This window comes from Felis catus, chromosome D1 (genome assembly GCF_018350175.1).
Source record: "Felis catus isolate Fca126 chromosome D1, F.catus_Fca126_mat1.0, whole genome shotgun sequence".
Classification (NCBI taxonomy): domain Eukaryota; kingdom Metazoa; phylum Chordata; class Mammalia; order Carnivora; family Felidae; genus Felis; species Felis catus.
In genome coordinates, this window is record NC_058377.1 from 16,118,679 (window position 1) to 16,130,860 (window position 12,182).

General features: G+C 46.8%; 1 protein-coding gene across 1 annotated transcript in view; it reads left to right on the plus strand.

Moving 5' to 3' along the window:
- KMT2A (lysine methyltransferase 2A) overlaps positions 1 to 12,182 on the plus strand; it is an 84,392-nt gene that overhangs the window by 54,106 nt on the left and 18,104 nt on the right. Inside the window, 9 exon segments of the mRNA XM_011286446.4 lie at positions 75 to 233; positions 488 to 605; positions 728 to 806; positions 1,844 to 2,004; positions 2,622 to 2,804; positions 3,024 to 7,266; positions 8,021 to 8,101; positions 9,169 to 9,227; positions 10,321 to 10,491. Of these exon segments, the coding sequence (XP_011284748.3) occupies positions 75 to 233; positions 488 to 605; positions 728 to 806; positions 1,844 to 2,004; positions 2,622 to 2,804; positions 3,024 to 7,266; positions 8,021 to 8,101; positions 9,169 to 9,227; positions 10,321 to 10,491 (5,254 nt within the window).

Sequence of the window (12,182 nt, forward strand, 5' to 3'; positions counted from 1 at the left end):
ATTCTTTAGAGATGGAAAGTGGCTTAAAACCTCTGAAAGTCTGACTTAGGCCTCTGTTCTCTCTGGATGGTTAGAGATGTGAATTCTGCCAAAAGCCAGGAGCCACTGTGGGTTGCTGCCTTACATCCTGCACCAGCAACTATCACTTCATGTGTTCTCGCGCCAAGAACTGTGTCTTTCTGGATGATAAGAAAGTATATTGCCAACGACATCGGGATTTGATCAAAGGCGAGGTGAGAACTTCCGTTACTTTTCGAATTCTATAGGAGTTCAGGGAAGACAGGCTGAGGACAGCAAGATGGTAAGCTTTGTGTTACCTTCCAACTGTGTGTTCCTAGAATCACCTTCTCTTGCAAATACAGAAGTCCTCCTGTGAAACAGCAGGGTGATTTTGAGATCTGCTCTGTACTTTGCCCTCTGAGAGAATCGGTATCACGCATATAATGTGTAAAGGGGCAGCCTATTAACAGCGGGATTTTCATTTTAGGTGGTTCCTGAGAATGGATTTGAAGTTTTTAGAAGAGTGTTTGTGGACTTTGAAGGAATCAGCTTGAGAAGGAAGTTTCTCAATGGCTTGGAACCAGAAAATATCCACATGATGATTGGTATGACATGGGCCTCCGTTGTTGGGGAAGGCTCCGTGTATCACTGGGGTACTTTCTGGTCTCTGGTTTAAAAGTGAGCCTTCTCATTATCTCCTCTAACTAGTTCTCCTTTCCTTGGTCAGGCTCCATGACAATTGACTGCTTAGGAATTCTGAATGATCTCTCTGACTGTGAAGATAAGCTTTTTCCTATCGGATATCAGTAAGTAGCACTGTAGAGAGAAGACCCCAGCCCCCGCAGCTTGAGCACCCCGAACCATAAGCAGGTCGTTGAATGGAGAGCCATACTTGTTAGCTACTTTTACCTGCTACTGCAAATTAACTCCGTTTTTTGCTACTTCTTGTAGATTGGGCCTAAAGTATCAGTTTATGTCTGCTAAATCCACGTATAGAAGGAAAGTACTATTGGCATACTTTCAGAATCATTTCCAAATAAAACCTAAATAGAAAACGTGAGGTCAGTCTCTTAAGAGTTCCATTTATCTGGATTCAGAAGTCCAGATTGTTGTAGTGGATCAGACAAACCCCTCATGCCTCAGTCCTCAGTCCAAAAATATAAACCCCCCACAATAATAATCATATTCTCCAGTGAGAATTTATCATCTTTCCTATGTGAAGCAAATGTCTGAAACTTCTAGCAGGCTGACAGTGTAAATTTAAAATTCCTTTTCTAGCTCTCCCGTTTTGGAGTCTCATTTTGCTATATATACTCACAATTTATTCTGCATTCCAATTCTGGCGGCACAGTCTATACTCTGCATTTAGCCGGCAGCCCTTTGTATAAACCAGGCTCCATCAGCATCCCGCAGATTGGAAGCAGTTACGTTTCCCTTGTCTTGTGGGGCTTTTCTCCCAAAGGAAACACTTCGGGTTTGCTCTTTCCTCACTTCGTACACCCGGCGGGGCAGTAATCCCTTCCCGCAGGTCAAGAACTCTTTCTTGTAGCAGTTAGTATTTTTCTTTCTCTGCATTTTAGGATCTTGTACTATTTTTGTCTCCTGCTTACGCTACAATAAAAAAAGATGCTATGCTATTTTCTGAGAGACTAGGAAAAACCAAGAATTTCAAAAAGCTTGGAACGGCCTAGCCAGGGGGATCTATAATAAGAATCCATGAAGTGAAGCTGAATTCTGTCAACCCAGGAGGCCAGGGAACCGAGGATGAGGAGAGGTTTGGGCACGTGTTCGTCCCCGCCTCTGTACTCTCGCTGGTGGTGATTTTGATGGATCTGTTTGCCAGGTGTTCCAGGGTGTACTGGAGTACCACGGATGCTCGCAAGCGCTGTGTGTACACGTGCAAGATAGTGGAGTGCCGTCCTCCGGTTGTAGAGCCAGATATCAACAGCACCGTGGAGCACGATGAAAACAGGACCATCGCTCACAGTCCCACGTCTTTTGCAGGTGAGACTTTAATCGAGATGGGACTTGAGTTTGATTTTTGGGAGTACCGTGATTGAAGGCAGAAAAACGTCATCCCTCTGGGAGGTGTCATTTGTTTCTATTTTGATTTTTACCTTAATAGCTTACTTTTTATTGGTGTGTTTATTTATTTTATTTTATTTTATTTTATTTTGTTTCTTTAAGATTTAATTTTTTTTTTCATTTTTTTTTTTCAACGTTTATTTATTTTTGGGACAGAGAGAGACAGAGCATGAACGGGGGAGGGACAGAGAGAGAGGGAGACACAGAATCGGAAACAGGCTCCAGGCTCCGAGCCATCAGCCCAGAGCCCGACGCTCCAGGCTCCGAGCCATCAGCCCAGAGCCCGACGCGGAGCTTGAACTCACGGACCGCGAGATCGTGACCTGGCTGAAGTCGGACGCTTAACCGACTGCGCCACCCAGGCGCCCCTTAAGATTTAATTTTTAAGTAACCTTATACACCCAGCGTGGGGCTCGAACCCACAGTCCCGAGTTCAAGAGTGCATGCTCCTCCCGCGGAGCCAGGCAGGCACCCCCATTTGATGGATATTTTAATTGGACTTTTTTTTAGTAACGAGTGTTTCTTTCCTACCACAGAAATTTCATCTAAAGAAAGTCAGAACACAGCTGAAATTATAAGTCCTCCCTCACCAGACCGACCTCATTCGCAAACCTCTGGTTCCTGTTTTTATCATGTCATCTCGAAGGTCCCTAGGATTCGAACACCTAGTTACTCTCCAACACAGAGATCCCCTGGCTGTCGGCCATTGCCTTCTGCAGGTAAAGGACCTACCTCGTTGACGAACTTGACCCAAAAAGGTTAGCTCAAAGATTAGCCTGTGGTTCTTGCAGGCAACTTTATCTCAGTGACTTTGGCTCGTTGAAAATCTTGATCGTTGCAGTTTTCAGTGAAAAGTCATTGCCGAGTCATTGAAAGCAGTGGCTACCGCACGTTTGTCCCTCTCTGTAATAGACTATTATTTTCTCTCTCTTGTTCAGGAAGTCCTACCCCAACCACTCATGAAATAGTCACAGTGGGTGACCCTTTACTCTCCTCTGGACTCCGAAGCATTGGCTCCAGGCGACACAGCACTTCTTCCCTGTCACCCCAGCGGTCTAAACTCCGGATAATGTCTCCAGTGAGAACTGGGAGTACTTACTCCAGGAATAGTGTTCCCTCAGTCTCCGCCATCGGGACTGCCACAGATCTTGAGTCAAGTGCCAAAGCAGTTGATCATGTCTTAGGACCGCTGAACTCAAACAGTAACTTAGGGCAAAACACTCCCACCTCTTCAAATTTGCAAAGGACAGTGGTTACTATGGGCACTAAAACCAGTCACTTGGACGGATCTTCATCTTCAGAAATGAAGCATTCCAGTGCTTCCGACTTGGCAGCCAAGAGCTCCTCTCTGAAGGGAGAGAAGGCCAAAGTGCCGGGTTCCAAGAGTTCAGAGGGATCTGCACATGCTGTGGCTTATCCTGGCATTCCCAAGCTGGCCCCGCAGCTTCATAACACAGCATCTGGAGAATTAAATGCTAGCAAGATCGGCACTTTTGCTGAACTCTCTTCGGTGCCGTTTTCTTCTAAAGAGGCCCTCTCCTTCCCCCCACTCCATCTGAGAGGGCAAAGGAACGATCGAGACCAACACGCAGACTCGAACCAATCAGTAAACCCCTCTCCCGAGGAAGATGCGGAAGTCAAAACCTTGAAGCTATCTGGAGTGAGCAACAGGTCATCCATTGTCAACGAACACGTGGGATCTAGTTCCAGGGACAGGAGACAGAAAGGGAAAAAGTCTTGTAAAGAAACTTTCAAAGAAAAACATTCCAGTAAGTCTTTTTTGGAACCTGGTCAGGTGACCACCGGTGAGGAAGGAAACCTAAAGCCGGAGTTTGTTGATGAAGTTTTGACTCCAGAATTTATGGGGCAACGACCATGTAATAATGTTTCTTCTGATAAGATTGGAGACAAAGTCCTGTCTATTCCAGGAGTCCCCAAAGCTCCATCCATGCAAGTAGAAGGATCTGCCAAGGAATTACAGACACCCCGGAAACGCACGGTCAAAGTGACACTGACGCCTCTCAAAATGGAAAGTGAGGGCCAGTCCAAGAATACCCTGAAAGAAAGTAGTCCCGTTTCCCCTCTGCAAATAGAGTCAGCGTCTCCAACAGAACCAGTTTCAGCCTCTGAAAGTCCAGGAGATGGTCCAGTGGCCCAGCCAAGCCCCAATAATACCTCATCCCAGGATTCTCAAAGTAACAATTATCAGAATCTTCCGGTTCAGGACAGAAACCTGATGCTTCCAGATGGTCCCAAACCTCAGGAGGATGGCTCTTTCAAGAGGAGATACCCCCGTCGCAGTGCCCGGGCACGCTCTAACATGTTCTTCGGGCTCACCCCACTCTATGGGGTAAGATCCTACGGTGAAGAAGACATTCCATTCTACAGCAGCTCAACTGGGAAGAAACGAGGCAAGAGATCAGCTGAGGGACAGGTGGATGGGGCCGATGACCTAAGCACTTCTGATGAAGATGACTTATATTATTACAATTTCACTAGGACAGTGATTTCTTCAGGCGGAGAGGAACGGCTGGCATCCCATAATCTATTTCGGGAGGAAGAACAGTGTGACCTCCCGAAGATTTCTCAGCTGGATGGTGTCGATGACGGCACAGAGAGCGATACGAGCGTCACAGCCACAGCGAGGAAGAGCAGCCAGATTCCAAAGAGAAACGGCAAAGAAAACGGAACGGAGAACTTAAAGATGGAGCGGCCTGAAGACGCCGGCGAGAAAGAGCACGTCATTAAGAGTTCCGTGGGCCACAAAAATGAGCCAAAGATGGATAACTGCCACTCTGTGAGCAGAGTTAAAACACAGGGGCAGGATTCCTTGGAGGCTCAGCTCAGCTCATTGGAGTCAAGCCGCAGAGTCCACACGAGCACCCCGTCGGACAAGAACCTACTAGACACCTACAACACCGAGCTCCTGAAATCGGACTCGGACAACAACAACAGCGACGACTGTGGGAACATCCTGCCCTCGGACATCATGGACTTCGTCCTAAAGAATACCCCATCCATGCAGGCTTTGGGCGAGAGCCCAGAGTCCTCTTCGTCGGAACTCCTAAATCTCGGTGAAGGCTTGGGTCTTGACAGTAACCGGGAAAAGGACATGGGTCTTTTCGAAGTGTTTTCTCAGCAGCTGCCCACGACAGAACCTGTGGACAGTAGCGTCTCCTCCTCTATCTCAGCAGAGGAGCAGTTCGAGCTGCCCCTGGAGCTGCCGTCTGATCTGTCCGTCCTGACCACCCGGAGTCCCACGGTCCCCAGCCAGAATGCCAGTAGACTGGCTGTGATCTCCGACTCAGGAGAGAAGAGGGTGACCATCACAGAGAAGTCTGTGGCCTCCTCTGAAGGGGACTCGGCACTGCTGAGTCCCGGAGTAGATCCGACGCCCGAAGGCCACATGACTCCCGATCATTTTATCCAAGGACACATGGACGCGGACCACATCTCCAGCCCTCCTTGTGGTTCAGTGGAGCAGGGTCATGGCAACAATCAGGATTTAACTAGAAACAGTAGCACCCCCGGCCTTCAGGTACCTGTTTCCCCTACTGTTCCTATCCAGAACCAGAAATATGTGCCCAACTCTACCGAGAGTCCTGGCCCATCTCAGATTTCTAATGCAGCTGTCCAGACCACTCCACCCCACCTGAAACCAGCCACTGAGAAACTCATTGTTGTTAACCAGAACATGCAGCCACTTTATGTTCTCCAAACTCTTCCAAATGGAGTGACCCAAAAAATCCAATTGACCTCTTCTGTTAGTTCTACACCCAATGTGATGGAGACAAATACTTCAGTATTGGGGCCCATGGGAAGTGGTCTCACCCTAGCCACGGGACTAAATCCAAGCTTGCCAACTTCTCCATCTCTCTTCCCTCCTGCTAGCAAAGGATTGCTCCCCATGTCTCATCGCCAGCACTTACATTCCTTCCCCGCAGCTACTCAAAGTAGTTTCCCACCCAACATCAACAGCCCTCCTTCAGGCCTACTTATTGGGGTTCAGCCTCCTCCAGATCCCCAACTTTTGGTTTCAGAAGCCAGCCAGAGGACAGACCTCAGTACCACAGTAGCCACTCCATCCTCTGGACTCAAGAAAAGACCCATATCTCGTCTGCAGACCCGAAAGAATAAAAAACTCGCTCCCTCTAGCAACCCTTCAAACATTGCCCCTTCCGATGTGGTTTCTAACATGACACTGATTAACTTCACACCCTCCCAGCTGCCAAATCATCCCAATCTGCTAGATTTGGGCTCACTTAACACTTCATCTCACCGAACTGTCCCCAACATCATAAAAAGGTCTAAATCTGGCATCATGTATTTTGAACAGGCTCCGCTGTTACCGCAGAGTGTGGGAGGCACTGCCGCGGCGGCGGCGGGCGCATCAACAATAAGCCAGGACACTGGCCACCTCACCGCGGGGCCTGTGTCTGGCTTGGCATCCGGTTCCTCCGTCTTGAACGTTGTATCCATGCAAACCGCGACAACCCCCACGAGTAGTGCGTCAGTTCCGGGACATGTCGCGTTAACTAACCCCAGGCTGCTCGGCACCCCGGATATTGGCTCAATAAGCAACCTTTTAATCAAAGCCAGTCAGCAGAGCCTGGGGATGCAGGACCAGCCTGTGGCTTTACCACCAAGTTCAGGAATGTTTCCGCAACTGGGGACGTCCCAGGCTCCTCCTGCCGCGATGACAGCGGCATCTAGCATCTGCGTGCTCCCCTCTGCTCAGACCGCGGGCATAACGGCCGCGTCGCCTCCGGGGGAAGCAGAAGAACACTATCAGCTTCAGCACGTGAACCAGCTCCTTGCCAGCAAAACTGGGATTCTCCCTTCCCAGCGTGATCTTGATTCTGCTCCAGGGACCCAGGGAGCCAGCTTTCCCCAGACAGTAGATGCCCCCAACAGCGTGGGGCTGGAGCAGAACAAGGCTTTATCCTCAGCTATGCAAGCCAGCTCAGCCTCTCCTGGGGGCTCTCCGTCCTCTGGGCAGCAGTCAGCAAGCCCCTCCGTGCCGGGTCCCACCAAACCCAAACCCAAAATCAAACGGATTCAGCTGCCTTTGGACAAAGGGAATGGCAAGAAGCACAAAGTTTCCCATTCGCGGACCAGTTCTTCTGAAGCACACATTCCAGACCAGGAAGCCAGCGCGACATCCCTGACCTCAGTCACAGGGTGAGAGATGCCAATATCCGCTCTGCTGGGTGGGCGGGATCTTGTGCTCGGGACTAGAGGCTGGGGCAGTGGCAGTCTTCTGGGAGGGATGTGTTGCATTGCTCGGGGGTGTTCTGGGTTGTGACTTTGATTTTTTTTTATTTTTTATTTTTTTTCCCCTCACAGCAGGGGAAAAATTTAGAGCAAAATTAACTAGAGCAAAATTTAGTTCCATCCGTGGGCAGTTTGTCTCTGGGATAGAACCACATCTCTAATTACTCTTTGATTTAAAACAGTGCTGCTGTTTGCTCTTGGCGTTTGGTTTCCTGGGGGACGGGGGGGGGCTGGTGTTTGTGTTTTTGTTTTTGTTTTTGTTTTGCTGAGGCTTAGGATACTGAAGGACGATTATTCCCGTCCAGAGGGCAAAGCCACCTGTTGTAGATCCTCATGAAGTCCCTTTTGAGAACACTAGCATGGGGTGTAACGCATGTAAAGTACACAAGTGAAGTTTTACATATGTGTGCACCCGCATAGCCCCCATGCAGATCAAGATCTAAAACGTTCCTAGAGTTCCAGAAGCCTCCTTGTGCCTTCTCTTGGTCAGTACGCCCTCAAGATAACCACTGTCTAACCTGTATCACCACAGATTAGTTTTCTCAGCTCGTGAATGTTATCAGATCCATCATGGTAGAGGCATTTCTTTAGACTGAGCTGTGCATTTGGCACATGTTTCCTGGTGGTTTTTCTTGAAAAGATACAAATGGTTCCGTTCCAGGACTCCAGGAGCAGAGGCTGAGCAGCAGGGGACTGCTGATGTGGAACAGTCGTCCCAAAAGGAGTGTGGGCAGACCACAGGGTAAATATGCAGATCATTTCTCTAAGGTTAAGCCCTCAGTTCTGTCCACCTCATTTAAAAAAAATAGTTCTTCCTGATTTGTATTATTTTTGTTGCCAAAGCTTTTTTTTTTTTTTAAGTTTGTTTGTTTATCTATTTATCTATTGGGGTGGGGGAGGGGCAGAGAGAGAGGGAGAGAGAATCCCAAGCAGGCTCCATGCTGTCAACACGGAGCCCAACGTGGGGCTCGATCCCACAAACAACGTGATCGTGACCTGAGCCGAAATCAAGAGTGGGACGCTTAACCCAACTGAGCCACCCAGGCGCCCCTTTTTTACATAAAGTGAATAATGCTATACATATTGTTCTGTACTTGGTTTTGTTTTGTTTTGTTTTGTTTTGTTATTTATTTAAACAGTCCCTTATCGGAGTCCCTGGGTGACTCAGTGGGTTAAGCGTCCGACTCTGGATTTTGGCTCAAGTCATGATCTCATGGTCATGAGATTGAACCCCGTGTTGGGCTCTGCTCTGACAGTGAAGAGTCTGGGCATTCGCTGTCTCCCTCTCTCTCTGCCCCACCCCTGCTTGCACTTTCTCTCTCTCAAAATAAATGAATTAATTTAAAAAAATAAAAAAGATAAACCGCCCCTTATTGATATGCATTTGGGTTGTTTCCAAATGTTATTTAATTTAAGAAAAGGGAAACTGGTGGTGGTTTTCTGGCTCGGGCAGCTTGCTTTTATTTTTGGTTAAATCAGTTAACTTAAGTGATTCCAGAACTGCTTTTTTCCTAGTACCGAGGGTATGAGAAAAATTTCAAGGGTATAATGTACAAACTGCAAAAGCAGAAATTTAATGTCAATATTTGGGAAAGAATCTCATAAGAGATAGTTTTATGTTATGTACCTTATAGTAGTGTGATGGTGTTTATTCAACAGGTAATACACAAATCATCCTGTGGTTCATTTCTAGTAGTTAGTTGTTTCATATAGCCCATACAATAGTATGGCAGACTATGGACAGTTTTTATCTTTGAATTAAAGAGCTAGCTGATGTTACATCTCACATTTGGTTTTCCTTTCATTTAGGCAAGTTCTTCCTGAGATTCAGACAACACAAAATTCAGCAAATGAACAAGAAAGTACAGGTACGTGGGTAGGTAACAGGTTAGAATTAGAATTCCAAAGCCAAACGTACTATAAAAATTGCCGACGTTATCTACTAGCTTTCTAAATTAAAAAATCTTAAGCTCCAAAGAAGTTAAGTGATTGGCCAGAGGTGTAGACTAAACCTCAGAGCGTCTGTCTCCCGGTCCAGTGCCCTTCTACTACATATTCTATGATCAGCTGTCAAGTAGTCTTCTGTTCCACTTGCTCTACAGCAGTGTGATTTTACTAGCTAGCGATTACCTGACTTCATCCCTCAGTGGTCACCGAAGAAAGCCGTATATCTGGTCACAACCCCAGATGCATCTCCATAGCACTTTCCATCATCTGTGCTAATGAATTGGGTCAGTAAAGAACCGGTCACTTCAAGATTAGTAAGGTCTGGGTATAAAGCTTTGCCCGTTTTCATCGAGGGAACTTCTCAAAAGAGAGGCAGCTAGAGACAATGCTCAAGTGTAACATGTGGGATGTGATCCCATTCTGCTGATTGGCTGATTTCTCAGGAGAACTGATACACCTCCTTCTGCAAGAAGGCGGGGGTGTGGGGGGGTTGGTGGCAGGCTTTGGAGCCATATGGGTTGAAATCTCATCTTATATGAACTTGGGCTACTTACTCTCTGCCTCGGGTTTCTTGCCTTTGAAGCGTACGTTATAATAACACTTCCCTCACTGGATTGCTGTGAGGTTTCTCTGAGTTAATACACAGGAAGTTCCTAGAAGAGTGCCTCGATGCCTAGTGCTTCATTCATATCCATCATTATTAGTTTTTAGCTTTGACCCTACTGGGGGCAGTTGCTTATTGAAAAACTATCAAATTGTCATACCAGGAAGTCATACCACAGAGACAGCATGACTTCAGGTTAAAAAAAAAAAAAAAAAAAATCCGTTTCTGTCCCTCTCCAGCTATGACCTAGGGCAGGCTGCTCCACGGCTTTGAGCCTCAGATTTTGTTATCTGTAAATGGGAGTGATCCTACCAACCATGGAATGTTGTTAGGCTTGGAGATAACGTATCAGTGTTCAGTAAGTGTTTGTAACGCAACCACTTTGGCCCCTGTCTGTTTTCTCCCTGTAGAACCTAAAACAGTGGAAGAAGAAGAAAGCAATTTCAGCTCTCCACTGATGCTTTGGCTCCAGCAAGAACAGAAAAGAAAGGAAAGCATTGCTGAGAAAAAGCCCAAGAAAGGACTTGTTTTTGAAATTTCAAGTGATGATGGCTTTCAGATCTGTGCGGAAAGTATCGAAGGTGAGTGGGTTAGATGAGGTTGGGGGGCACCTGGCTGGCTGCTTTGTGGAGCACGTGACTCTTGATCTCGGGGTTGTGAGCTCGAATCCCACGTTGGGTGTAGAGATTACTTTAAAAAAAAAAAAAAAAAAAAACAGGTTGTCTCGCTAGCTCAGGCCCTGACTCGGCCAGATCTGCCCTTACGTGCATTAATTAGTACCATTGATGTGGGTAGTTTTGTGCGAGGTGTTATGGAAGATACTCGAAGGCATTATACATCTAACTTGTCTTTCAGTTCCCGGAGAGATATAATCCATAACTTAGCTGAGCACATGAGACCTCTTCTCTCTCCAGCCTTGTCTTCTGTGATTTCTTTGTGTATCTTAACTGCCAATTCTGTCTCACCCCTGTGCCTTCTCCGTTTCTTCCCTCTGCCTGGAATGTTCTTTCTACCCTGGTATACCTGGTGAACTCTAGCTTGTCCTTCAGGGTTCTGCTTGGAAAGTCTTCCCTGACCTTCTGAGGCAGATAAGCACTCCCACTCCTTCCTTTCTGTTCCTTTTGGAATCGTAAATGCTTCTCGGTATAGCTTAAACTTTGTTTTGTAAATGTCTGTTTGCTTTTACAGTTTACTCAACAGGGAACTTCCTAGAAGGGCTGGCATTTTGTTTCCTTGTTCGTTAGCTGTTGAAGAACTAGTGAACTTTCTCTAGGCAAGAAGTACTAGAGGAGTTGGAAGGAAAGAGCGATCCCTGTGGGTCAGTTAGGGTTATCGAACCCAGGGAAAATGGTGGAATAGAAGATCCGATTAAAAGGGATAATAGGATTTGAGTTAGGAAAAGAGAAATGGGAAAGGCTTTCTAAAAAGAGACACACGCACAGTTAGACAGGATTGCATGTGGTGGGTTTAGGGCATCCTCAGGTGGGAGAGGACCTCGAAATCCTTATCGGGTAGTAGTGAGATAGAAAACTGCGAAGGTTAATTGGGCACAAGTTTTGGAGGGCGTTCAGTGCCAAACCATGAGGCCTTTGGAAATCTGGAAAAGTGAAATAAAAGCAGAATTTCAAGAAGCGTAAGGTGGACTCAATTAGAGACATGGAGGTGGCAGGAGGTCGCCGATGAGAGCATAGCTACAGTAGAGATGTCCGGTAATAAAGCCCGTTCCCAGCAGGCAGAGAGAGGAAAGAAGGATGGACATACTTCATGACTGCTTGGATACGGAGAGCAGAGAGAGGAGGTGACTGAAGATTCAGGCCTGGGTCACTAAAAATAAAAAATAAATAAATAAATGCAAAGATACGTAAGGAGAACAAAAAAACTACGTTGAGTGTATGAGTGCCACATACAACACATTGAGCGTGATGTGCTGGTGACAAGTCCAACAGACAGTAGGAGATATAGAATCTTAAGTTGGAGCTGGAAAGGACTGAAGAGGTTTTCTTGTCATACCTCGTAGTTTTAAGGAACAGAGGTAAAGATCTCCCCAGAGTCTGGGTTAAATCATTAATGCTAATACTGTTTTGTTCAGGGGCATTGGGAATAGAAGTAACACCATACATTCAGGTTTGGGACCCGGACTACCATCAAGGGATGTGAATGCTTTGGGGATTCAGGGGTCATTTTCAGAAGGTGTGAACCTCCTTTCTAACAGGAGGAAGCACTGCTGGGTAGTGCTCCCGCCCAGCCTCTTACGCACGGAAAACATTAAAAC